The sequence below is a fragment of the Fusarium oxysporum genome, chromosome IV (assembly GCF_013085055.1).
Source record: "Fusarium oxysporum Fo47 chromosome IV, complete sequence".
In the NCBI taxonomy this organism is placed as follows: Eukaryota; Fungi; Ascomycota; class Sordariomycetes; order Hypocreales; family Nectriaceae; genus Fusarium; species Fusarium oxysporum.
The window spans coordinates 762,499-788,067 of NC_072843.1; the positions used below are offsets into that span (position 1 = coordinate 762,499).

The window sequence follows — 25,569 nt, forward strand, 5'->3', positions numbered from 1 at the left end:
ACCCAAGCCCCCTGAGCGACCCTCACACTTGAGGTGAGTCCCCGTTTCGGCCCCTCTTGGCGCGCGTCTCTCTGTGTCTGACCTATCACCTTTCAGACCCCGTTCTCCAACAAATGCCCACCGCCTCTGGTTGCCAACAACACACCTGGACATTAGGTTGGCATTCATTTGTTGTTGTCGTCGATACTTTTTATTGCTGATCGCACGCCAAACCACACCTAAACAACATTATCGTGCATATTATTCTATATACAACGTACGCCCTGCTAGTGAATCACGAAACCCTGCTTGCATCTTGGCTCTGCCTTGATCTGCATCCGCGACTCGGCCTTTGTTCAGAGCTATCTCCCTTTATCGAAGTCTCAACATCCCTTTATTATCCTCGTCTCCTCTCTTTGTTTGAGGTCCCGTTGTCCCCCCCCTCTCGCCGCTATTTTGTGGCTCATTGCAACAAACTTGCGGCCCGCATCTTCTGCGACCCCCCTCACCCCCCCTGAAGGTTCGCTTCAGAGCAGCCAACGATCGAGCCCGACTTTTTTCTTTCTCTCGGGACGACAGCACCGCGGCCGATGATAACGTTTGTTGCGTGACACACAGCCTGCGTTCAACATGTCGTCCGCAAATAGTATCAAGGTCGTGGCCAGGTTTCGACCTCAGAACAAGGTCGAGCTTGAGTCGGGCGGAAAGCCCATCGTATCTTTCGATGGCGAGGAGACCTGTACCATCGCCGTATGTTTTGCCATTTGCGTTGCGTTGCGTTACTGTTCACAGCAACATAAACATACGGTGAGACCTCACAGCTAACATGTTCGGCAGTCCAAGGAGGCGCAGGGTAGCTTCACCTTTGACCGAGTCTTTGATATGGGATGTAAACAACAAGACATTTTCGACTTCTCGATCCGATCTACCGTCGACGATATTCTCAATGGATACAACGGAACCGTCTTCGCTTACGGCCAGACCGGTGCCGGTAAGTCTTATACCATGATGGGCACCAACATCGACGACGATGAGGGTCGAGGTATTATTCCCCGTATCGTCGAGCAGATCTTTGCCAGCATCATGTCCAGTCCCGGCACGATCGAGTACACCGTCCGCGTCAGTTATATGGAAATCTACATGGAGAGGATTCGAGATCTGCTTGCACCGCAGAACGACAACCTGCCCGTCCACGAAGAGAAGAACCGAGGTGTATATGTTAAAGGTCTTTTGGAAATTTACGTCTCGAGTGTCCAAGAAGTGTACGAGGTCATGAGGAGAGGTGGAAATGCTCGAGCTGTCGCCGCCACGAACATGAACCAGGAGTCCTCACGATCCCACTCCATCTTTGTCATCACCATCACACAGAAGAATGTCGAAACCGGCTCAGCAAAAAGCGGACAGCTGTTCCTTGTCGATTTGGCAGGTAGTGAAAAGGTTGGCAAGACCGGTGCCAGTGGACAGACTCTGGAGGAAGCCAAAAAGATCAACAAGAGTTTGAGTGCCCTGGGAATGGTCATCAACGCCTTGACCGATGGCAAATCCTCACATATTCCTTACCGAGACTCCAAGTTGACCCGTATCTTGCAAGAATCTCTCGGTGGTAACAGTCGGACGACCCTTATCATCAACTGTTCGCCCAGTAGTTACAACGATGCCGAAACATTGGGTACACTAAGATTCGGTATGCGAGCCAAGTCGATCAAGAACAAGGCCAAGGTCAACGCCGAGCTGAGTCCTGCCGAACTCAAATCCCTTCTCAAGAAAGCACAAGGACAGGTTACGAACTTCGAGAGCTACATCTCCTCCCTCGAGGGCGAAATTCAGATGTGGCGTGCTGGTGAAGCTGTTCCCAAGGAGAGATGGGCCACACCTTTGACTACCGATGCCGTTGCTAGAACCAAGGCTGATGCCAGGACATCGACACGACCATCCACTCCTTCATTAATATCAGACAGCCGATCAGAAACACCTGCGATATCCGAACGAGCTGGCACTCCCAGCCTACCGCTTGACAAGGACGAGAGGGAGGAGTTCCTACGACGAGAGAACGAACTGCAGGACCAGATCTCGGAGAAGGAGTCTCAAGCTGCGTCGGCTGAGAAGCAGCTGCGGGAGACCAAGGAGGAGCTGGCCTACCTCAAGGATCACGATAGCAAAGTCGGCAAGGAGAACGAGAAGCTCACAACCGAGGTTAACGAATTCAAGATGCAACTGGAGAGGCTCACATTCGAGAGCAAGGAAGCTCAGATCACAATGGATGCTTTGAAGGAGGCTAACTCGGAGCTCACCACCGAGCTCGACGAGGTGAAGCAGCAGCTCCTCGATGTCAAGATGAGCGCCAAGGAGAGTGGTGCCGCTCTCGACGAGAAGGAGAAGAGAAAGGCTGAGAAAATGGCCAAGATGATGGCTGGCTTCGACCTGGGTGGTGATGTGTTTAGCGAGAATGAGCGCCATATCGCCGAGACGATCGAGAAAGTCGACTCGCTCCATGACCTCAGTGCAACTGGCGACAACATCGCACCCGATGAGTTTAAGGCACTCAAGGCTCGATTGGTGGAGACCCAGGGCATTGTTCGACAAGCAGAGCTTTCCATGTACAGCACTTCCTCAAGCGAGTCTGACTCAAGGAGGAGGCAAGAACTTGAAGCCCGTCTTGAGGCTGTCCAGGCCGAGTACGAAGAGATTCTTACCCGTAACTTGGGCCCTGAAGATATCGAGGAGGTCAAGGCCCGACTCGAGAACGCTTTTGCGAACCGCCAGACTGCTCAGTCGCAGTTTGTCGAAGAGTTGAAGGAGGATATTGCCCAGAAGGCTGCTGAAAACACAAGAATGAAGACCCTTATCGAGGATCTTCAACAGCGTGTCAAGGCGGGCGCCACTGCGCCAATGGCCAACGGCAAGACGATCCAGCAACAGATCGCCGAGTTTGACGTCATGAAGAAGAGTCTCATGCGTGACCTTCAAAACCGCTGCGAGCGTGTTGTCGAGCTGGAGATTTCCCTCGACGAGACTCGAGAGCAATATAACAACGTTCTCCGATCGTCCAACAACAGGGCGCAACAGAAGAAGATGGCCTTCCTTGAGAGGAACCTGGAGCAACTCACCCAGGTTCAGCGCCAGCTGGTCGAGCAGAACTCTGCTCTCAAGAAGGAGGTTGCTATCGCTGAGCGCAAGCTGATTGCACGAAATGAGCGTATCCAGAGCCTGGAGAGCCTGCTACAGGATAGTCAGGAGAAGATGGCCGCTGCGAACCACAAGTACGTATCCTTGAATGATCCTTTTCTAATGGACTCCACTAACAAACCACCCAGGTTCGAGGTTCAGCTTGCCGCTGTCAAGGAGCGACTCGAGCTGGCCAAGGCCGGCAGCACTCGTGGTCTTAACTCCCCTGGTGGCTTTAGCTTTGCCAACGCCGGCAGCAGGATCGCCAAGCCTCTTCGAGGAGGCGGCGGTGGCAACGACGCCCCCAGCATTCCCACGATCCAGAACCTTCAGGGCCAGAACGAAGGCAACACCAGCAGCGGTAGCAGCAGCAAGCGTGCCAGTTGGTTCTTCACAAAGTCATAGACAACATAATGAGGGAAAAAAGATAAATAAAAGAAGAAAAGAGCTCGCTGCTTTTTTTGCTTATGGGCACGGCGTTGCGAGCAAGATCTGTTAGACACAAACATTCCTCCTTTTCATACCCCCCCCCTTTTCCATTCAACGATGCCCCGTTCGACAAAGCTTTCTAAAAGGTTTCTCTCTTCTCTTCTGCTTTCTACTTTGTCCCCCCGATTTCTGTTTTTGTCTCTTTTTTTCTGCTTCTACTATAAGAAGGCGATAGAGGATGGGGCGGCTACGATGATTTGGATTTATGACAGGCATCGCGATGGGACCACGGTAGGACGGATGGATTGTTATATGGCTGGCGCTTTGGGCGCGAAGGAAGAGATGAGATGAGTTGAAGGAGAGAGAGAGAGGATAGGAGATGAGACAAATATCAGCAGCAGTGGAGGAAGCTTACATGAGTCTTGTCACGACCACATAGCTAAAGGCACGAAGTATAAGAGAGTCAATGAATTGATTGAATTTCTAACAAACATTTTATTTTATTTCTTGCTTATATCAAAGAGCTATAACAGAGTGGTATTCTTGACGGAAAGCTTTACAATCTAAACTGTTCACATGCCTTTGCAGACATGGATAACAAACAGTTAACCAAAGGGGATATCATCAAGTGACAAGTTGTAGAAAGCGCGGACCATTCATTTACAACTTGATGTCCTGGTTGCCATCACCATTGTCGGTTCCCATGGCAGCCAGGAGGATGACCTGAGGGATGATAACGGCGAAGATGACACAGAGGGCAGCGAAGGTGACAGCGACGATCTTGACGCTGAGCATGACAATACGGCGCCAAGCAGACTTGGAGAAGCTGGACCAGGCGTCGCGAACAGTAGCATAGCCGAGGCCACCAACAACAACGGGCTCGATAAGGCCGTTGAAAGAGCGGTCGAAAGGAATGATGGTGTCGGCGTCGGCGGGGAGAAGAGAGGCCTGGACTCGAACGAGAACAACGTAGGCGGGAATCTGAATAGCGACCTGGAGAAGGACAGCGACGAGCAGGATGCCGAAAACGCTGCCGAGACCCTGGAGCTGAGGAATCTCAGTGGTCTGGTCGCCGCCAAACAGGTAGAGGACACCGAAGGTGCCAAGGTTGACGATCTGAGAGGCAGCCCAGAAGATGAGAGTAGGTCTCCAGGTGGCGGCGAAAGTGGTCTTGAAAGGAGGGAGACGGCTCCAGAACTTGAGAGGAGAAGGAGGCGTGATGACGATGTGAACCCAGGCGGTGCTGAGCTGAACGCAGACGAGAGAACCGATCAAGTTGGACAGAACAAAGGAATAAGGAATGACGGTATAAGTGATGCCGTTGATGAGTGCCGTGACGACAGCCTGGGCGAGGAAGCAGGGCAGACCACGGAAGATGGCGCGGAAACCACCAGTAGATCGGAGTAGGCGCCAGGTAGCTCGGAAAGACGAAGTAACGGGACGGCCCTGGCCAGCGACGGGAACAGAGGAAGTAGAAGCAGGCTTGGGCATATCATCGTTGGCGAGAGGCTCAACGGGGAGAGGTTCGTAAGCGGGAGGCTTCTCATCTTCGACGATGGCGAGAACGGGGAAGACCTTTTCGAAGGTGTAGTTGATCTGAAATGTGTTAGCGTACAAAGGTAAACATCAGTAAAGGTAGTACCTACGAGAACAAAGACAGGGAGGAAGAGGATGAAGTTGGCGAGGAATACGAATCTCGACCAGTCGGGGAGTTGCTGAAGCTCATAGCCAAGATCAGGCTTTGGCATGTTATCGCGCCGCATAAGCAGCGATCCAGCGGAAGACAACATATTGAAAGTTTATGATACAAGGGAAAAGAGCAGAAAAAGCAGTTTGTTTTGATAAAAGGAAGAAAAAAAGAAGATGGTGATGAATATCCTCGTGAGCTGAGGTGTTGGATGGATGGAGGAGGGTGGTTTAATGGGATGTCGAAAAGTGGCTCTGATGGGGACTTTATCAGTTATGTCCGGGCAGATCGCGCACTGGAACTAGGCACCAGGACCCCCGATCTAACAGGGCGTTTACGGTTACAGGGGGTCAACGGGGGAGGGGGGCGAATTGCACAGCCTCAAGGCGCATTGATTGATCTACGTATGTATACTCTGCGCAAACAACTAATGATGGGATGATAAAGACATTTGGTGATATTTTGAGAATTAAATGTCTTGATCTATGCAAAATCTATAACCATAATACAATGATTTATTTAGTATGATTTGGCTCATGCATTCTCACCGTGAAGTCGGTGATTACCGTATTCGGATTGGAGGATCAAACTGAGGTGCGCAGGTAGGACTTTGATACCGTTCGTATATACACGTAATCTGCCTCAAACTCATGCCAAACGTAAGCTTTTGATTGGCGCTTCGTTGCCTTTTCAGTCTTCACAGATATGCAACTTGCACTTTTATGTTATCCTTGTGAATTTACATTTCTATTCATGCCCCGAGAGTTCCGATGTTTTCATAGCGCTTACGAGGCAGATTGGCTCTTAATACCTTTGCAATGCCTAGAGGATTGAGCTTCTTGGCGCTGTGATGAGACTGTAGGCTAACGGTCGAGTTTATCTGAAACTGTTCGTGTTGGCGCATGCTATTGACTCGGCTATGTCGGCTCGATATATGTATTCGTTTTATGCCGCATCTATTTAACTACAAGTCTCTGTTTGCTACTGTCTATTCAGTTGTCAATATGTGAGTTAAATGAGGTGCATGCCCCGCAATCATGACCTCCCATTGCTTGCAGGGGCTATCCGACGTCACTGGCCACATTCACTGAAAGCCCCTCTATTCTATCCAACCTCACCAAGCTCAACTAGCTCGAGCTCCATCAGCCGGAACAACTAAAGCCGCCATAACCTCACTCTGGATATCCTCAGACTAGAGAATGCCCGCCCCCGAGATACCAAACCTTCTAAATTCTCTCCGCGGTTCTCGAGGAGGGAGAGGCCGTGGTAGAGGCAGAGGAGGTCACGCCTCATCAGCTGTTACTCACGATGCTACCATCCAAGGCACAGATACTGATGCTTCGGTGTCGAGGCTGAGCGCTGTTGATTTGGGGTATCTTTATGATCCGTATGCTCAGTACTTTGTGCAGAGTGGCGATGGGCCGGTGGCAAGACGACTTCCTATAATCAATCGAGGTGTGCTAGAAAGCATCGTCATGGCCCCCAAATTATACTCACACCTTGTGTAGGAACATATACCCGCACCATCTCTCTGGACACTCTTATCGAGTCGTTTCTGGACGGCGATAAAGATAGTGAACAAGGCTCAGGACCGAAACAGGTTGTATCTTTGGGCGCTGGTACTGATACAAGACCGTTTCGACTATTCTTTTCAGAGTCGCGTCCTGGATTGGTCTATCATGAGCTTGATTTTGAGGTTGTCACCTCAAAGAAATTGCGGACTGTACAAGCGACGCCCAAGTTGAGAAATATCTTGAAGGATGCTGCTCAGTTGACTGAACACTCCTGGTCCGCTAAACCGACTGGATGCGAATACTACTGCCACGGCCAAGACTTGAGAGGGTTCTCTCAGTCAAAAACACCGAAAGAGGATGATGGGACAGAAGCAACAACGAAAGAAAGCCCCGAGATCTCTCTTCCTGGTCTACGAACCGATATCCCAACACTGCTTCTCTCAGAGTGCTGTCTCTGCTATCTCACCGCCACCGAAGCCTCAGATGTAATCAACTTCTTCGGCTCACGGATACCCAATCTCGGCACCATCATCTACGAACCAATCCGTCCAGACGACGCCTTTGGCAAGATGATGGTGTCGAACCTAGCAGCGCGTCGCATCCAAATGCCCACTCTTCAGATGTACCATACACCGGAAGACCAACGGGCAAGAATGAGCAGAGCTGGATTTGGCAAGGTGTATCATATGACGATTGAGGATATCTGGCAGAATTGGGTATCGGCGGATGAAAAGCGGCGTGTGGATTCACTGGAGGGGTTGGATGAGGTTGAGGAGTGGAAGTTATTGGCGGCGCATTACATCGTTGTTTGGGCTTCGAAAGGGGAGGGATTTGAAAGTTGGGCTAGCGTAAGAGGCTGTACTTGATTCTATAGAATAGGCGATGTCATGGACAATTCTAAGCATGATGAATGCTTCCAAGTTGACTTATGATTTGTGTACAATTCGTATCAAATGGCTCGTGAACTGCCAGGCTACACAAGCACAGCCGAGACGATTGCCAAACATGTTCAACAGGTCACTTACTCAAGTAAGAGTTAAAGCGAATCATGTCTCGATGAACTTACATGCATCTTGTCTATATCAAGATCTAAACTATCATGACTTGTCTTAGGCGCAGGAACAACATATTTCCTATTTGAGCTTAGCCCCATCCCTGCTGGACTTGATCCCGACAAGTCACTTTCCATCCTCAGGCGAGCCAACATTAACCTCTGAATCGCCATTTGAGAATACATATTCATATGCAACTTGTTCAACGACTTGGAAATTGATTCTCAAATTATTATCAAAGTCGCATACAACATCGCTACGAGCAAGATCAGCTCCACAGATAATTGACCGTTGTTCTCAGAGCATCAAGGTATTGCGCCTCTCAGCCTCCAAACACCCTCTCACTACTCCGTACGCTTTAAAGCTTTCATTGCTTCACTGAACTAACTCAAATATGCAGATAAAAAAGTTAGTCTTGGATAAACAGACTATTGAAGTCCTCTCAGGCGCACAATAACAACCCTTGACGTCTCATCTCACAACGCTACAAGATGGCGGAATCAAGAGATAGCAAGTCGTACAAATATCGCCAGGAGATCAGTCAAATGATGTACGTCTCCGGCGAAACCGCAGAACCACCCGTCGAAACAACAAGTATCATCGAAGATATCGTCCGCCAACAAGTCATCGAACTCGTACGCCTCCCCCTTCACATGCTCTCATCTCCTCTCAATACTAACCCTCACAGCTGCGAAACTGCACCGAACTCGCTTCGCGTCGCGGTTCTAAATCCATCAGCATCAACGATCTCATCTTCCAAATCCGCCATGACCAAGCAAAAGTCTCACGTCTGCGCACATTCCTCTCGTGGAAAGACGTGCGAAAGAACGTGAAAGATTCTGATGACAAAGGCGCTGATGCCGATATCGCTGCTGGTGATGACCCTGTGGCTGCGGGTGATAACACAACGGATGAGGCAGCCAAGAAGAACAAAAAGGCCAAAGTCGGGTTACCGTGGGAGCCTTCGTCGTACTACAACGTTGAGGTACCTGAGCGCGAGGAGGAAGAGGATGAAGAGGAGGAGGAGATGAACTACATCACACTGCAGCGTCTGCGCAAAGCAGATGAGCGCACCAAGGCCATGACAAAGGAGGAGTACGTTACATGGTCTGAATACCGCCAGGCATCGTTCACCTACCGCAAAGGCAAGCGATTCCGCGAGTGGGCAGGCTTCGGCATCGTGACAGACAGTAAACCCTCCGACGACATTGTCGACATTCTCGGCTTTCTCACCTTCGAGATGGTCCAGACCCTCACCGAGATGGCGCTTAAGGTCAAGGAGCAGGAAGATCTGGTGCGTGCTCAAAACGGAGGCGATAATGTTGGAAATGCAAAGAAGCGGAAGCATGAGGGCGCGTTGTTCGATTTTCCTAGTGAGGGAAAGACGCCAATCGAGCCTCGCCATGTTCAAGAAGGATCACGAAGATTGCAGCAGAGGCCAAAGAAGTCGAGGGCCATGCTCAACGGCACCAGAATTGCACAACACACGCCGCTCAACATCTTCTAGTGATACGTATGTGCAACAGTCACGAGTTTATTGTACGGCAAGGCGTTGGATTAGGAACATCACCAATGTTAGGGTTGGTTAGTGGGAAAGGCGCATGGAAAGGATATTTGGATGTTTATTAAGGTATTAATTGATAGACTGGTGCCAACAACTTGTCGGCTATTGCCACACGTTTTTGACGACTTCCATGCTGCATCTCCCAACCCTAGTCTTTACTAACAGACATAGCGCGTCGTCGAACAACTGCAGCATCCTCACAGAGTCGTGTGCCAACTCTTTGTAAACTCATGGGTATATCCTCCTCACTGTCACTATCAGCCTCCTTCTCATTATCCTCTCTCCTATGATTCCGTCTCCTCGCATGGCCTGCACGGATTGTTTGCGTTCGCTGCAGTCCACTGGCTCTACTCTCGACTGTTGGAACCTCCTCCGCCGGAACACCGGTCGTGCGGCTATCAGCAGTCGGCACGCGAGACAGAGGCATCCGTGTCAGGTGCTTACGCTCCCGATAGTTACTAAGGGTAGGAGTCTTTAGTAGACCGCTGCGGAAATCATTAACTCCAACAAGAATCTTAACAAGTTGTACAAGCTCTTCGAGATATTCGATGATCTCCATCTGTCCAGAAGTGCTTGCGTTCCAGGAGAGAAATCGTTTTTGGGTGATGAGGTATGCGACCTGCGCAGCAAGCTCCCCATTCTCGTCAAAGACACTTGGTGGCTCCCCAGCGGGTGTCTGAGTGCCACTCCTGGACGCAAGAATCTCGCGCACATGGTTGACTAGGCGCAGTTGCGCGAGTCGACTTGACGGGATAAACTGTGGCAGAGGTGTCCAGGTAATGAACGCCTCGTATACCGTAAAAAGTACCAGCATGATACTGGCCGCCACATTCCGTCGATAGGCGTGGACTTGAGGATTCAAGTCTTCCAAAATAGACGAACCATACTCTCTCCGTAGCATCACGACGTTTTCCATCCTATCGATAATTTGATGCAACACATAGAAGATCTCTTTGTAGACAGGCACGAGTGGTTTAAAATCACCCTTAAGGCGCGGCTCAGTAACGGAGAATGGAAGAAACGTCTCAGCCGCAGCCAGAGCTCCTCGTGCTTTGTTTGTGGCACGACGGAAGCGCTTGTTGAGGTCAGGATTCCGGAAATTTGGCTTGATGGGCTCGTCCAGGCCAACAGCCATTGCGGCTTGCATATTCTGAACCTGTTTGACCGACGCTGCGAGCGACTCAACTAGTCGATCCCTGGCTCTGACTGGGTATAAAATAAGTTCAATCAGCAGCGCAGTGGTCCCCCCGATGATAAAGGCACACAGGCGCTTATAGAAATAATGATAAGCGGACTCGGTGCCGTTAACCGCAGCTAGTACTGTTAGTATGTTAAGGATACCCGAAATGATAGCAACTTACAGAGCGCGACCACGACCATTGTAACTGTAGAGATCATGCCGGCCTTGACATATCTAGTGCCAAGTTGGACATAGAACGACGGCATGATACCAATAATCAGAAAGAAAACCATGGCGATCAGACTTCTGTCCCCAACTAGGGCAGATGCATAGCCAAAAGCGCTACCTGCCACAACACCGCAAAGACGAATAAAAAAGACGTGGAAGGACGTTCCTATGGCCACTTCAAAGACGAGAAACAGTTGCATCGGTGCCCAAATACCACGGTAGGCTGAGTACCATCCCATCTGAGACTCCACAAAAGCTGGCCAGCTAAGTAAGAGGATGGCGATGGTGAGCTTGAAAGCATATTTGACGTGTTCCGAGTCCTGGATCCATTCCAATGCATCGGCTGCCATCCCTCTAATCTTGAGGATCTTACTGCTTTGTTGAGGTTGAGGTTGATCTTTCTCTTGTGGTTGTTCAACGTTGCGGTCCTCTCTCGTTTGAAAAACCGGCTCTGCAAATCGAATGCCTTTTTCTTCATCCTTCCCCTTCGCGGGCTTGGTTTTCGTATCCTTATTGCTTTGGTGTGTTTTATTTTTCGACTTGTGCCCCGTTGTACTTTTTCCCCGACGAACTTCTTTGCGAGCCGCTTCTGGCAGAACAAAACCATCACTCTCACCACCAGTAATTAACCACTGCCTGATATCGACATGTTTGGGGAACCAGATTGTGGCCCTGTCGTTTCGAGCTTGTCTCTGTTCGACTGTTTTTCGAACATGGCGAAGCATGTCCAAAACATACATAGCTGCCTGGCGCAGACTCAGTACGAACGAAGAGATCAAAAACGTTTCCATTCGAGGCATAAAGTCCATGCTATATCCACTCTTATCCATACCTGAACGACGAAGCTCCATGGAGCAGCTGGCATCAAAATTAGTGATTGCTTCCGTGAAAAGGTCGATTCTAAAGTCCAATTCTTGGAGATGGATGCCTCTTGGGGCCGGTGATCCTGAAGGCAGTCGTCGTACATCGTAGCAATAAGCGACACATACGACGACCAGGCGTACAGCCTCTTTCAGCGAAGCCTCAAACTCCTGAACAGGCTCTCGGATACGCTCAATGATGGATTCAAGGAGACTTGCACTACTAGCTTCGATCTCCCTTAGAGGCTTGCTTTCTTCGACTCTTTGAAGGTAGTCATCAAAAGTATTCATGCGCTTGATTCCACTGGGGCCAGTCATATCGCTGTCGCTTTCATCATCGGAATTGTCGTTATTCTGCAATACTATGAATTTGTTTTCACATGCACCGATGATGGCGAGTGTATTTTGGACGAGGCTGCTCATATGGGAGGTACTCAGAGGCTTCATGCTGCTTAGAGGAAGGGCAGATACAGAGATCTCGTAGTTGACTTCTTTCTGAGCAGCTTTGCAATGTGTGAGACGTGCGCGAAGACTCCCCCTTTTGCTTGTCAGACTTCTTATTGTCGTAAGGCCAACTGGAATGGTGGAAGCATGATATCGATGCTGAGATTGTTTAAAGGGATTCGGAAACCGACTCAACCACTTGCGGAAACGACCTTTCTTGCGCTTTGGTTTCTCGGGGACACTCTTTACAGTGTTTGTCATTGTAAGAGCAGTGGTAGTGGAATCTTCTTCAGAATCAGCACCGGGTGTGATGAACCAATGCGTAGCTCGGGTCATGGTATCCATTGTTTCGCAAAGAGCATCAATGGCAGATAGACCGAGGTAACTGCTCGACAGCTCGGGAAATATTGATAGGTTGACCACGACTGAGATACCACCGCCGACCATCATAGGGTAGTAGGTGTGTGTAATAACCTCTGAAGACACCGAGGTGTAGCCTCCGAGCAGAGTAATGATATTGGCAATAAGAAAAAAGGTGACAAATAAGAACATGCGGGGACTAGCCGATCTTATGTAGCCATGGAAAAAAGCAGCTATAGTGAAAAATACTGCGCAGATAGCATTAGGAGCTGTTTCGTTTGTTCCGGAAGCGTAACCAGACAGCCAGAGTGCAAGAATGGACCACGCAAGTCCGAATAAAGTGCCCAGCAACATCATGAGAAGGGTCTCGATCATGGTGCCCAGCCTTTGACCTGGATGAGCAAAGACGGTAGCCATTGGTGCAAGAAAGGTCGAAGGGCCCAGGACTGCTGCGGCTTCAGGAGTCATTACGGCGACGACCGAGCCGATACTAGCGATAGAGCACTTGATGATCTGTTTCCATAGATCGTTGGTCTCGGTATCAACCCAAATGACTATGGCCAGCTCTCGAAGGCGTTTCGTTACAGTCTTCATGATGGGTGATTTAGCCATGACTGCAGTAAAGATATAAGCTGATACTTTGGCGAATTCGTTGGAGATTGATGAGAATCGTCAGTCATCCTCTCGTCTTGCGGATGGACGCTTCGAGATTCGCGTGAGCGCCAGATAAGAGAAGAAACAGTCGAGCACGGCCAGCCATGCAGAAGTTAAAGATAAAAAGAAGTTCAAATCGTCAATGCTCGATGATGTCTAATCATGCAATTCATGCCCAGCAGTAGGGGTCGGATTCCTTAATATCGTATCGCGTCTTGGGCTCCAAGGCTTGGCTACTCGTGGGTCATGAATGATTCGTGTCTGCAGGGGGGAACTATGTCATTGCTTTTATAAGTGTATTATATTAAGGTGGTAAGAGTTTTCCAAGGTGAGAGAGAGAGAGAGCAATCATATGAGTCGTGGGAATAAGCAATTGATGCAAAGTCATGGAAACACAGTGAAACAAAACGATGATTGACGAAAACTTGGAAAGTGCCGGAGATGGAACATCGGCATACGACGCTAAGGCAGGTTGCCCACGCGATGTGCCGACAACTCAACTCCCACCTTTCAGGGCAGTCAACGGCATTTGTGTTCAAAACAATTGGCGCCTATAAGAAGTATACTGCTGTAGTTTAGAGTCAGCAGACAGGATCATCTCTATAAAAGAGTAAAATGACCGATTTGAAGTTATATCAAACGTTTTTGCGGGGGAGTAAACGGCCCATCTGCACCTCAGCCAAGCCTGGTTGCACAACACAGACAGGGGGTAAACATGTGCTAGAAACCGGGGCATCCCCAGGGTCTCTTAGTGGCAGCCTTGCAGCTCTTCAGTGGCTTCATCGCTAGCCCACTCAACCAATCAACATCGACCCTTGTGTTCCGCGACAGCCTCCTGACAACGTCGGCTTATCCATGCCACCATCTCTACCCCAGCTCTCCTTTCTCAACCGACACTCGTCTTGAGCTTCAGCCTTGCCAAATTCAAGATGCTTTCCTTTATCCTCATCCAGAATCGACAGTACGTCCTCTCCAATCTGCGCATTCTCTCCGATTAAAGTACTGACAGCTTCTCAGGGGCAAGACTCGTCTCGCAAAATGGTACGCCCCTTTTAGCGACGAGCAAAAGATCAAGCTTAAAGGCGAAGTCCATCGCCTCGTCGCACCCCGCGATCAAAAATATCAGTCCAACTTTGTCGAGTTCCGAAACAACAAGATTGTTTACCGCCGCTACGCAGGTCTTTTCTTCTGCGCCTGCGTCGACACAAACGATAACGAGCTCGCCTACCTCGAGGCCATTCACTTCTTCGTCGAGGTCCTCGATGCCTTTTTCGGAAACGTCTGCGAGCTTGATCTTGTTTTCAACTTTTATAAGGTCTATGCGATTCTTGACGAGGTGTTTTTGGCAGGCGAGATTGAGGAGACGAGTAAACAGGTTGTGCTTACACGGTTGGAGCATCTCGACAAGTTAGAATAAGGACTATGCTGGGTTGAGCTCTGAAAGGCCGTGAGAATAGGTGGAATGTTTTGAAATACTGCTTCATCTGGCCGAAATCGTCATTTGCATATCATAAGGGCAGGCAGGAGTTGAGGCGTTTCGTGGAGGCATCCACAATATCGAGAATATACCATTATCGCTGCTTTGTCCTTTTTATTCCAATCTCCCGCTAGAAGAGTATTGACTTGCATATCCAAACGACACTTGATCGGCTCACATCGTCAGATCGATGGGGGATGAAATCGTGCCGGAGCCATTCAACACCAAACTGGGGATACTACCGCCAGTGTCGAGTCTCGCTTTTTTCTTCGCTGTTTCTTCCCCATGTTCTCGTTTTATATCCAACGACGCAGTCTCTGATGATTCTTCGGACTCTGTATCTGTATCTACAGCAGTCTCTATGCTCGGGAACGGGATATCCTTCGTCGGCCAATTCTCTAGCGCAGATTTGGTTTTTATGTCATTCGCATATTTATCAGACTCTCTGATTTGACCGCGGGTCTTGATCTTCAATTCTCAGCAGAGGAACTTCCAAATATGTTGTTAACTTACATTGTGATTGCGCCGTGGAGGCACGGCTTCAACCAAGCCAGAGGGTGGTATGGGCTCTGGGTTCCTATACCTGTTAGTACGATATCCATACCCATGCGAGCTGAGCATCATACTTGAGTTTAAAGAACTGAGACTCTATTTCATGTCGTAAAGAATTGCTCCTAACTCTCAGCTGTTTTGTTTCCTCGTCCGACTCAGTGTCCTCGTCCATAGTTTTAGCCCACAAGGCGATGGCCTCTTCAACCTCCAATCCCCAAGAGTCCACAAACGAAACCCATTGCTCAACCACTTGGCTTTGGAGACGCTCTCCTACCGTAAAGTCTTGGTGAATGAGCCATCTCATGTAAATGCTGCTCATTCTCCTAGTCGAGAACCTCTCAGATATAGCGTCAAACCTTTGCTCGAGGCGGCTCTGGGAGACTTGGGTCAGTTGTGACACATCTCGCAGGTTAGTAAGGCCGAGGGTATAGCGGAGAGTGTTAAGAAGGATTCGACTTGATTCCATTGTTTTTGTATACAGTGAAGGTTACTGGGGAGAAGGTTGTACTTAAAAGGCTGAGTGAGTTGTGTACTCGCTGTCCTATACTTTGATGGATAAATAGAGAGCTGAATAATAAGTATTCTGCGGACCGTGATCAAAAGAAAGAAAGTAGAAATAGAAGAAACGCGGGGCTTGAGAAAGTAAATACTCCAGACAAGGTCGAAAAGCATAGTCGCAACTCGTGAGTGATTGAGTTTGTCTTCAAAGTCTACTGATGGATAATCATCTGCATCAAGCCTGGTTAACCTTTGGCAGACCTGGCCGTAAAACAAACCATTCTTGCTTCCCGCCTTATTCACTGTCCCTTTCTTGAATACTCCAGCTCGCAGCCAGAGCAAGCGATCCTAACAGGCTATCACTGACAACCATACACATCTATCTTTCATCTGTGTAAGGTACCGGTTCAGTAAAGGCCTTTGTGTGCAACATCACGCTTTTGTCATATGGTTGAATCGCAGTGAATAGTGTGACACAAAATCCATTGTTCACGACTCAGAATCAATGCCCCTTGATACTAGAACATCCAACAGCGAGATGCGACATGATTCACTCTGACGAAGTTGAGCACGCCCCTCACTGAATAGACCTTTCATCTACTCACCATCATATTCTTAAACACAATTCACAGGCTCACATCACATCTTCATCAACAAAATAAACCCTAAAAACTCCACATTGCGCAATGCCATCACTTCATCCAGAGCACCTCATCGCTTCTTCAGCGCCGCAAACCTTCTCTCCAAGTCCCCAAGATCCGGAATCGATCCATCAGGCTCACCCTTCCTCGCAGCAGGCTCCGCCTTCTTACTAGGCTTCAACTCTACTGAACCAAGCGTCACCTTGGGATGTATGTTGTCAGTCGTCATCCGCGGCGGTGTCACTGTCAAAGGACTTGTGGGGCCGCCTCCAGCTAGTTTCTTAACTGGTGTGTTTAACACTGGATCTTTGGAATCTGCTGCGAGAGGTGTTTCGAGAACCTTTTGTTTCTGGCCGCCTTGGTCGTCGTCATCATCATCGTCGTCAAGGAGTTCGGGGGGTGGTGAGACTGCCTCCCGCTTGGGCCAGTCTACTCCGTATGCTCTGGCGATTTCTTCCAGGTATCCCACCACAAGCTCTTCGCGCGGGGGCGTGACGCTGAGTTTCTTGACGACCTTCTCGTTGACCTTTCCATCCGTATTCTCCGTCGCCGCAAGCACATAGTCCTTCCCATACTTCTCCGCGAATAGCGTCCTCACTGTCGCCAACTCTTTGATCTCCGTCTTGGGCGCCGCATATATCAGACTCTGGATAGCCTCCTCCAGACCAGGATCAACAGTATGACCCTCCATCAGTCCAGCGCGAGCAAGTAGCAATTCGCAGTAAAGTTCAAGCATCTCGTGAAGCTCGGAGGTGATATCGGATCGAATGATGTTCTCGACGCGAATGCGGGCTGAGTCTTCCTTTCCGGCCTCGAGGAGCTGAGCCATGGCTCGTCGCGCGGTCTTTCCAAGCTGTTCATCGCGCTGCTGAACCATGCGCAACCGCGCGATGGTGAGCTTAAGCTGAACTTTGAGCTTTGTCTACAGATTGAAAGCAAATGTTAGTTGAAACTTCGGCTGGCGCATCATGGCATTGGATGCGATAGCGGGGAAGCGGGGGGCAACGGACTATAAGACTAGCACCTGGCGCCATGATGAGCTCGCAAGGAGTGATATAGCAAAGGTCAGTATGTTTAGGACGAGTGAGCAAGAAGCCTTGAGAGAAAGTGGGCGGCGGTATAAAGGTGAGATCGAGATACAAAGAGTGTGGAGGGGTTTAAGTTGGGCACATTCAGTTGAGGTGCTGTAACTTCGCTGTAGTGTAGCCTGTCCTGCCTTGCGAACGCCCAGACGCTATGAGCTCATTGCTTGAAGCCTTAAGCCCCACTATAGGTAGCTTCACCTCATCCACATCCGGATCAAGCCGAAGCTCAGGACTTCAGGCAACCTCAATTATTTATGTCAGCGAATGGAAGCAGTAATTATCAAGTATAGGCAGAAGCATTCTTCCTGCCATGCAACGTCTTGTGATAATCAATGTACACCAATACTTCCATCCGTAAACATTTAGGTATACAGCTCGTCTCTATGTATCAATAACCATCCCAGTTCAAAAGGCTATCTCATAGCTCCAGATGATCTTAAAATAATAGAATCCTTCATCGCCATATAACGCCGTACCCTAATCCCAGTGATCCCAAATGAAGTCATGGTTGTACACTCCCTCTATCTGCCAGGGATTTGCAGCTCTACAAGCAAATGCATCTACTCCATATCGGCATCCTGTGCAACCGGTACTACACCATCAGTTGCCTCTCCCTTAAACACTTCGCTGCCCTCGTACGTGACTCTTCGCCATCCACAAGCCTCCTTGTCATCCTTGATCCATTCCATTGTGGGGAAGTAGTGATCATTCTTCTTCATTGTGATCACCCACGGCACACAGTCAAAGGTTACAGCTTTGAGCCGGAAGTCTATATCATGTTAGCTTTCCCGTCTTTGTAAGTTTCAAAGAACAGTGGCTGACTCACAAGTATTGTCTGGAATTTCCCGGGTCGCGGCAATGAAAGAGTCGAGATCAGGTGTAGGAGTACCATTCACATGAGTGATGAAGTTGGTTGGTGCAACGCCGTACTGATAGGCAGGCGATCCACGGATTCGACTAGAGACGTAAACCTCACTATGCAGCTTGCTGATCTGTTGTCGAACAGCCTGGTGAGGCCTGTGAAGGATGGCACCGCAGAAAGAAACAGCATGGTTCGTTTCCATGTCGTCTGCTGCCACTGTAGGAAGTTGTAGGTGCATCTCCTCACACTCTCGTACAATAACCGCGTCAAGCAGCTCATGTGAGTACATCAAGTCGAAGTCGGAGATGGTAGTGCAAATCTTGCCGTTCAGCGTGAGAATGATATCTCCTTCGAGCAGAGATACAGGGTGGTTCTCGCGCTCAAAGGTTCGCTTGCTGACCATGAACAACTGATGATGAGATCGGTTGGTCTGGGTAACCTTCTTGATCCACTCATCGGAGACACCCATGACGGATGCCTGAGCCATCTGGACTGATCTGAACTCGACGGACAAGATACGCAGCTTGGGGTTGATACCCTTCTGAACTGACTCTACGACAGGAAGCAGAGTCTTGGTGCCAAGACCGAGGTAGTACTCTTCGTCGCGTGACGTATGATGGGAACGCTCTCCCAGATACGACAGCCACAGAGCCTGGACAGTACCGTCCGGCGCGACAAGAACACCACTGTTGCATGTCGAACCGAGGTTGCTGTCAATCGTGATGGCATCAACATTAACAGCACGATAGCGCGGGGCGCCCGAGTTGGCGGGAATGGCCACCGCAGTGATCTCGGTGACACTTGTAGATCCATGAACAACGCGCCCAATCCTATTGTAGCCGAGGAAATAGGTCTTGGCGCCTTGGGTGAGAACCTCATTGCTCAGACGAGCGCTCATGACTGGCGCATCGACGAGCGAGGGGTCGTACTGAATAATGGCGTAGTTCTGAAGGGGATGTAGGAAGACAACCTTGCCTTCGACGATGATGGAGTCAGCAATAGTGACAGTGATGTCGCAGAGATCGTAGGGGACAATAGCCCTGGAGATCAGAACAAGACCCTTGTCTGCATCAATTACGAGACCCATGCCCCAACGGCGGTTCTTGGGGAAACCGTCGAGTTTCAAGGGCATAGTGCAGTTGATGTGCACAAAACTGCGGATGAGGTCGGCAATGCCTTGGTGTGGCATGTGGTCCAGTTCAATAAAGGAGGCAGATCGTCGAGTAGGTGGAACAGGAGGCAATGGGTCTCCCAGGTCAGTGAAGTCCCAAACTCCCGTCTCATCGTTTCGAACAGCAAGCTTCATTTTGGCTGCCCAGTGTCGGTCAATGTAGGCAACGGTGGTGTTGAGAGTGTGAAGGTCGCGAAGGTGTTTGTAAGTGACAACAACTCGTGCGCGATCTGGGATTGCCTTCATTACTTGGATGAAAGTGTCGAGGTCTGGCACCTTCTTGTGGTCAATACTCTGGACAATCCAGCCGTTATCCGTATTATCAAATCGGAATGAGCCAGCTGATTCGCAAACGTAGACTCCCTTGACAGCGACAGCATAGAGTCTTGCTTGCTGATAGGACAAATCGTGGAAGCTGGCGCCTGCCACTGAAACGAATCTGTCAGGGGTAATCTTGTGAAGATCTCCGACCTCAATTTCGACTTCCACGTCCTGTCCACCGCGCTGAAGGTGTAGCTTAATGGTTTCGCCAACGCTCGAATCGAGAATGTCGTCCAATCGAATGAACTGGGTGATAAGTTCGCCGTTGACCTTGATCAAAACGTCACCTTCCTCGATCTTCTTGTCTGAAGGTCCTTGGGGGAGGACAATCTCAGCCACAAGCATGTTGGTCTCCTCCGGAAACTTCTCACGCATGGCAGCCTCCCAATGAGGGCTCAATCCCAACCTTCTGCATTCATCAAAAGGCTTGAGAAGGAACTGGCACTGAATATCGCCACGTGTGACAGGCTTGCCGTTCTGAATGCATTGCAGAGCACGGAGTGGTCGATCCAATGGAAGGAAGTAATCTGTCGAAGCTCCATCAGAACGTCCGCCAGCTTGGAGCGCGACAGCGCAACCGTCCTTGTTCACGACAGGACTGCCAGAACTTCCTCCACTAGCGGCGGCGTTGGCCTGGTAGTAGCATGTGTTGAAATCGCTGTACCCCTCGCCATATTCCGGGGCATTTCGATCCAGGCGACTGATGATACCTGACAAGATACTAAGCTTTTCGCCCGCATCGTTACCGACAACTCGAATCTCGGTTCCAACTGTGCTTATTAGTAATGGTCCTCGGCCGTGATCTGAGTCGGGAGGTCTTGGGGTCCTTACCCTTTGCGAGGTCGGGTCGCAGCTCTAAGCCATCAATGTGCATATACTTGATCGCCTTGGGATCGTATCGCAGAATACCAAAATCGTGAACGGGGTCGCGGTAGACGGGGTAACAGTCGACTTCTTCGTGGTTGTCGAAGACACAGTGGCCCCAGAAGGGACCAGCGCCGACAACGTGACGGTTGGTCAAGATGTATCTGCAGAGCCAGATTAGAGCCCTCTCTCAGCTATTATAGACAGAGATTACACACCCTTTCTCGGAGTCAACAACGTAGCCAGTAGCTTCACTGGTCAAAGCAGAATCGGTATCGAAAGAGCAGGTCTGGCAGAACCTGATGGCGACAACGTTGCGCACCACCTTCTGGATGGTATCCTGCCACTCTCCCAAGCTCCCTGGTGTTCCAATATACATAGCGTGCGGGTGAAGTTCGTCGGTCATGTCGGAGTGGTCGTCAAATTCAATAATGTCTGGGGTGTTATCGTTTGGGGAATGCTTTCCGTTGATGGATTTTTTGGAAGGAGGAGCTTCGCCTGGCGAGCCCGGGGCCTTTCTTTTAGCCCGGGCTGAAGAATTTGCGCCATTCATGACTGTTTGATTTCTGTGATTTATGATGGGAAACACGACGACGGTGTTGGCGAAGAAGAGCGCGAGTTTGGTTCGTGGTTAAAGGGGATCGAAAGTTGACAACGTCACAGAGAGACAGGGATCGCAAACAGTGACGGGACTGAGACAACAGCGCGGGTAACGACAGGGAAACAGAGATGGAAAGATGGGGGCCAGCGATTAAGTAGAGATAGAAGAAAATCAAAGAATGCGTTGATAAGGTAGGATTAAAAGGGTGAACTCATGAGGACATGTGATGAACAAAAACCAGACCAGGCCCAGGCTCGAGAGATGCGATGCAATCTGGGGAAAAATTTATGATGGATTGCCTTGGCCTCGAAAGTGATTGAGTGGATCAGCTGCAGCGGCGGGACTCTAAGGTTACAGGGGAAATGATACCCTCGAAAGCCGCTAAACGATGCAAGCGCCGTCATTCCCGCGGTGCCTAGGGTGCCTTCGGGTGCTCTGTGCATAACTCCGCCCTTGTCCGTCTAGTCCGTCCCGACAAGACAAAGAGGTTGTGGGTGTGGTCGAGTCGAGATGGTGTGTCACATAGAGACAATGGGGACGACAGATGACCAGTCAGATGGGGGGATGAGATGGTGGGCGATTGAGACTTTTGTACCTATTTTGTTCACCTAGATTGCCAATATCAAGCTTATGAGTCCTAGATCTTTATATAACGCAACACATCTCAAATGACACCTGACCTTGTAAGGCTATGAGGGTCGTATTTATATGAGACATGGGCTTACGATGACCTACAATATATCTCCAACGTCATAGATAATATCGTATACAAGAGAGAATCCAAGATATGGAGCACTGATTGACTAGCAGAAAAAGACAAACATCGTCTCACTGTTTCCCCTACTCGAGTCTCTTCACGTCATACACATCTACCCAAAATCACTGCTGTCCTCCCTCATGTAACCAAACCTGCATCATCTATAAGGGCCGCTCCTCGATCCACGAGGCCTTGCCGTGCATGCATATCCAAGACAACCCGCTGCCGTCCGAGACACGGAAATAAACGTGGAGGGTTCCCAACCCACAAGATCCTGTGCTATCCTATCATTGTTGCACTGCTTCCCGATCCAGGTGACCACTAACATGTCTCGTGCGATCCTCTCTTGCATATGCATATCATACAAACATTCAGAGCCCCTCTCTTCGCCTCGACGGCCCGGACTCGAATAGCTCGTCGATCGTTGCCTGCTGCTTTTCTGGGGACATGCAAGTAGGCCAGTGGACGAGATGTCCTCGTCGCTTCTTGACAAAAGAGCTGTACAGTAGCCATGCAAAGAATACTGATGTGACGCTGAGCGCTGTCGGGTTGTGGAACTGACTGGGTGACGAGAATATGATGGTTGACGTGTATGAACACATCTCGAACACATTTTGCCAACTAGCTTCCACAGCAGAAAAGGCTCCTCGTTTCTCTGCCTCAACTTCCTGCAATGCATGATCAGCAAAGTTCCTCAACTTATACCACAACAGAACTCACCTCTTGAATAATAACCTGTGCAGACAGATCTACCCCCCAAAGTCCGATTCGGCTCAACATTGAACCACAGACAAGTCCCAGTGTTGATACCAAGACGTTGTCAGCATATCGCCAGAAAATTGATACACCAATTGCTAGACATCCCAGTTCCCAGCTCAGGAACCAAAGACCAGCACGAACGGGTCCGATCTTCTTCATCACCCACGGTCCAATCCATGTGGCGAGAACCTCAAGAGTCACCGAGACTGTTCTCATTGCGGCAATCTGGGCTGAAGTGTATCCACTCGCTAACAGATATGTAACCATAACACCACCAAAAGACAGAACTGTGCAGTAAAGAAGCGCTATTGAGAAGGAGGGGGCAAACGCGGGATGGGTAAAGTAAAGTCGAAGATCACTGGACGTCTTCTGTATAGCTTTTTTGAATGACACCCAGGCATTCTGACGAGTCTGCTGTTCCTCATTTTGTGGTACAATAGGGGGCGTGGTCTTTGGATGCTGCAGTTCGGGTACTTGATAATAGACCTGTTTAGGTTAGAGGAGATCATGTCGAGGTCGTATGAGTTGTGTATGACTTACCTTGGCAATGGTGAAATACTCAACAATAACTGAAGTACAGTTCATTGCTAGGTTGACAAGAATCGCTGTTTCCGTGGAAACACCGTCGAGTATACCTATGAAAAAAGGTCCAAGTAGTTTACAAATAAGGTCAATCCGCCTCATTTGCGAGTTCATGGCTATAAGCAAGTTATGTTAGAAACAACCACCAGGCAGTTAAGAAACAACATACTTCGAAGTGCAGTAGTATCTGAGCGTGCCACAACAATAACCCAATCTCTTTCAACGGACACGAGATTCATGATAGCGGCCAGCTTCTCAACGCATGCCATGAAGATCAAGGCTGCAAGCAACCCGACCCGCAGTTCATCTGAAGGGCTTTCAACTCTGCTGAGTATAAAGAAGATAACGCATGAGGCAGCAACAACAAGTCGCTGTGAGACTACTCAGGTTAGGGTCGTCCATCATGAGGGCTTCTAATGACCTACCGATTGACAGTCTCACGGTATTAAGGCGGTCTTTGCGATCGATATAACTCCCGACCCATGACGACAATGTAATAGCAGAAGCGCCTCTCACTATCGAATAAATCGCAAGTGGCATCAGGGTTCCGGGAAATATTGAGGCGAGATATAGCACACTTCCAAATTCGAAGACGCGTGAGTTCCATGTTGAGAGGGTATGAGAGATGTAGAGTCGGCGCGCGCTCTGACTAAGAGTCCATCTGGGGTCGGTATTGCTGGTGTTACTAACATCACTATCATTACTGCTGCTGATTTGGCTTAATGATTGATACTGCGAATTAATAACGCCAGTTGATGAAGTTGGCGATGTTGCTAGTAAAGGCGCCGTTTCTTCATCTCCGACACCGGTAGTTGAAGCCATGATCGTCAATTCCTCAATTCTTCAATCTAGCAAGCAATCACGATGATACTAAACAAAGACGCATTTGAGGAAACTTCAGAATTATATATAAAAGTAAAGTTGAAATGTTGTCTATTAATTGACGGTTGTTGAGGAATGGCCAATGGCCTGTGTCTCGCCTGATTCTTGGTTGTCGGATTCTATAAATGCCGGCCCCATCGCGATCTAACAACCCCCACAATCCGACCTAGAGTCGGCTCCATCCCCGATCGACTTCACCTAGAAAGGCAATATCTAAACAACTGCCTTAGACAGACACTTCTTCATACTTACAACATTTATCAATAGAGGCTTGCAGTAACGTTATCTTCATGCTACTAACAAGTCGATGTCAGGGTCGGACAGGCATCGCGACATTCTAGACAGGGCTTTCTCATTATCACATAATCAAAGACTCCAGAGATATTGCAGAGGCAGTATATGTTTATCAGCTAATATGTATACTAGCTTCCATGGTCATCAAATAGACCACATATGATAGTTCCTATCTGCCCTGCTAGATGTGAACCCACCCCCTTCATCTAAGCCTGAACACAATGGCATACTAGGTAGACTTTGTCTTCTTCTGACGTCTCTGGAGACTTTAGCGACGAAGTTATCCGGCGCCATAGAGAGAAGATAAGAGCCTAGACCTCTCCATCGACGTCGCGGTCATCCTCCATTTCCTCATCCTTGACGACGGCCTCGCTAAGTTCTTTCTTGACGGCCTTTGAGTCGCTCTCGGGAGTCTCTGTTACCAGTGTTAGTAAAAGGCTTGGTATGAGGGTTGTGTACGATCGACTTACTAGGAGCGCGACGCTTACGAGGGGTCACCTTGGGGCTCTCGTACACCTCGTCGTCATCGGGGGCGACCTTCTTGGCCTTCGGGCCCCGCTTGCGAGCTAGATGAAGGGGTTAGTTACTCTACTAGATTGTCGCGACTAGAAAGGGGGCATATGGCTTACCAGAAGTCGCCTTCTTAGCGGGAGTAGAAGGGGTGCTGCCATCGTTTGACTGGGTCTTGAAGGCCTCAAGCTTTTTATTGAAAAAGGTCCACTGGTTCTGAAGGCTCTTGACGGTACGGCCTTCCATGTTAATCTCGGACCAGTTGATAGACTTGCCCTCGGGCTTCAACTGCGCGATGATGCGCAGGAGAAGCTCGTTCTGTTGAAGTGGTTAGACCCCTTCCACATGGATCTGGGGTATGGTCGGGACTTACCTTGGCCTCATCGGTCCAGGCGTTGGGCTTCACAGCAGCGTCAGACATTGCGACAGTTATATATGTCGATACTTGGATGATGCGCAAGGCCCTTGTAGCAGCGATGAGATTAGAAGGACGTCTTGAGGATACACTCAAGAACAAGAGAGAAGAAGGTAGATGTGGAGTGTGATGGAGTTGTGAAGGAATGAAAGAAGAAAAGGGTTCCTAAGTCTGTTAACGAG

The 25,569-nt window shown here is 49.4% G+C and overlaps 11 protein-coding genes across 11 annotated transcripts; 4 read left to right on the plus strand and 7 right to left on the minus strand.

The window, feature by feature from the left end:
* Positions 1-468: 468 nt before the first annotated feature.
* On the plus strand, positions 469-3,617 carry FOBCDRAFT_27292 (P-loop containing nucleoside triphosphate hydrolase protein). The gene is made up of 3 exons (XM_031179949.3): positions 469-729; positions 817-3,239; positions 3,294-3,617. The coding sequence occupies exons 1-3, from the start codon at positions 610-612 to the stop codon at positions 3,547-3,549; spliced, it is 2,799 nt and encodes a 932-aa protein (XP_031045836.1). The 5' UTR covers positions 469-609; the 3' UTR covers positions 3,550-3,617.
* A 424-nt stretch (positions 3,618-4,041) lies between these two features.
* FOBCDRAFT_27287 (uncharacterized protein) lies at positions 4,042-5,486 on the minus strand. The gene is made up of 2 exons (XM_031179948.3): positions 5,220-5,486; positions 4,042-5,169 (listed from the first exon to the last, which is right to left on the minus strand). Exons 1-2 carry the CDS (start codon positions 5,361-5,363, stop codon positions 4,234-4,236), a joined length of 1,080 nt encoding a protein of 359 aa, XP_031045835.2. The 5' UTR covers positions 5,364-5,486; the 3' UTR covers positions 4,042-4,233.
* Positions 5,487-6,212: 726 nt separating this feature from the next.
* FOBCDRAFT_219966 (S-adenosyl-L-methionine-dependent methyltransferase) lies at positions 6,213-7,703 on the plus strand. The gene is made up of 2 exons (XM_031179947.3): positions 6,213-6,715; positions 6,769-7,703. The coding sequence occupies exons 1-2, from the start codon at positions 6,460-6,462 to the stop codon at positions 7,638-7,640; spliced, it is 1,128 nt and encodes a 375-aa protein (XP_031045834.2). The 5' UTR covers positions 6,213-6,459; the 3' UTR covers positions 7,641-7,703.
* A 266-nt stretch (positions 7,704-7,969) lies between these two features.
* FOBCDRAFT_259271 (transcription initiation factor IID, 18kD subunit-domain-containing protein) lies at positions 7,970-9,521 on the plus strand. Its single transcript, XM_031179946.3, has 3 exons — positions 7,970-8,136; positions 8,227-8,461; positions 8,515-9,521. The coding sequence occupies exons 2-3, from the start codon at positions 8,318-8,320 to the stop codon at positions 9,331-9,333; spliced, it is 963 nt and encodes a 320-aa protein (XP_031045833.1). The 5' UTR covers positions 7,970-8,136; positions 8,227-8,317; the 3' UTR covers positions 9,334-9,521.
* Positions 9,522-13,215, minus strand: FOBCDRAFT_180125 (uncharacterized protein). The gene is made up of 2 exons (XM_031179945.3): positions 10,752-13,215; positions 9,522-10,704 (listed from the first exon to the last, which is right to left on the minus strand). Exons 1-2 carry the CDS (start codon positions 13,072-13,074, stop codon positions 9,539-9,541), a joined length of 3,489 nt encoding a protein of 1,162 aa, XP_031045832.2. The 5' UTR covers positions 13,075-13,215; the 3' UTR covers positions 9,522-9,538.
* A 747-nt stretch (positions 13,216-13,962) lies between these two features.
* FOBCDRAFT_259273 (AP complex, mu/sigma subunit) lies at positions 13,963-14,705 on the plus strand. Its single transcript, XM_031179944.3, has 2 exons — positions 13,963-14,077; positions 14,134-14,705. Exons 1-2 carry the CDS (start codon positions 14,046-14,048, stop codon positions 14,531-14,533), a joined length of 432 nt encoding a protein of 143 aa, XP_031045831.1. The 5' UTR covers positions 13,963-14,045; the 3' UTR covers positions 14,534-14,705.
* FOBCDRAFT_317895 (uncharacterized protein) lies at positions 14,706-15,611 on the minus strand (the record flags this gene model as incomplete). The annotated part of the gene is made up of 3 exons (XM_031179943.3): positions 14,706-15,061; positions 15,107-15,170; positions 15,220-15,611. 3 exons carry the CDS (start codon positions 15,609-15,611, stop codon positions 14,768-14,770), a joined length of 750 nt encoding a protein of 249 aa, XP_031045830.2. The 3' UTR covers positions 14,706-14,767.
* Positions 15,612-16,133: 522 nt separating this feature from the next.
* FOBCDRAFT_27309 (regulator of Vps4 activity in the MVB pathway-domain-containing protein) lies at positions 16,134-17,470 on the minus strand. Its single transcript, XM_031179942.3, has 2 exons — positions 17,295-17,470; positions 16,134-17,206 (listed from the first exon to the last, which is right to left on the minus strand). Exons 1-2 carry the CDS (start codon positions 17,316-17,318, stop codon positions 16,355-16,357), a joined length of 876 nt encoding a protein of 291 aa, XP_031045829.1. The 5' UTR covers positions 17,319-17,470; the 3' UTR covers positions 16,134-16,354.
* Positions 17,471-17,625: 155 nt separating this feature from the next.
* On the minus strand, positions 17,626-21,550 carry FOBCDRAFT_180132 (trypsin-like cysteine/serine peptidase domain-containing protein). The gene is made up of 4 exons (XM_031179941.3): positions 20,806-21,550; positions 20,555-20,751; positions 18,196-20,493; positions 17,626-18,138 (listed from the first exon to the last, which is right to left on the minus strand). Exons 1-4 carry the CDS (start codon positions 21,138-21,140, stop codon positions 17,930-17,932), a joined length of 3,039 nt encoding a protein of 1,012 aa, XP_031045828.2. The 5' UTR covers positions 21,141-21,550; the 3' UTR covers positions 17,626-17,929.
* Positions 21,551-21,970: 420 nt separating this feature from the next.
* FOBCDRAFT_180135 (-domain-containing protein) lies at positions 21,971-24,218 on the minus strand. Its single transcript, XM_031179939.3, has 5 exons — positions 23,712-24,218; positions 23,456-23,665; positions 23,245-23,402; positions 22,666-23,190; positions 21,971-22,613 (listed from the first exon to the last, which is right to left on the minus strand). The coding sequence occupies exons 1-5, from the start codon at positions 24,106-24,108 to the stop codon at positions 22,317-22,319; spliced, it is 1,587 nt and encodes a 528-aa protein (XP_031045826.2). The 5' UTR covers positions 24,109-24,218; the 3' UTR covers positions 21,971-22,316.
* Positions 24,219-24,616: 398 nt separating this feature from the next.
* On the minus strand, positions 24,617-25,393 carry FOBCDRAFT_291250 (uncharacterized protein; the record flags this gene model as incomplete). The annotated part of the gene is made up of 4 exons (XM_031179938.3): positions 24,617-24,877; positions 24,933-25,028; positions 25,092-25,290; positions 25,346-25,393. The coding sequence occupies 4 exons, from the start codon at positions 25,391-25,393 to the stop codon at positions 24,774-24,776; spliced, it is 447 nt and encodes a 148-aa protein (XP_031045825.2). The 3' UTR covers positions 24,617-24,773.
* Positions 25,394-25,569: the final 176 nt, after the last annotated feature.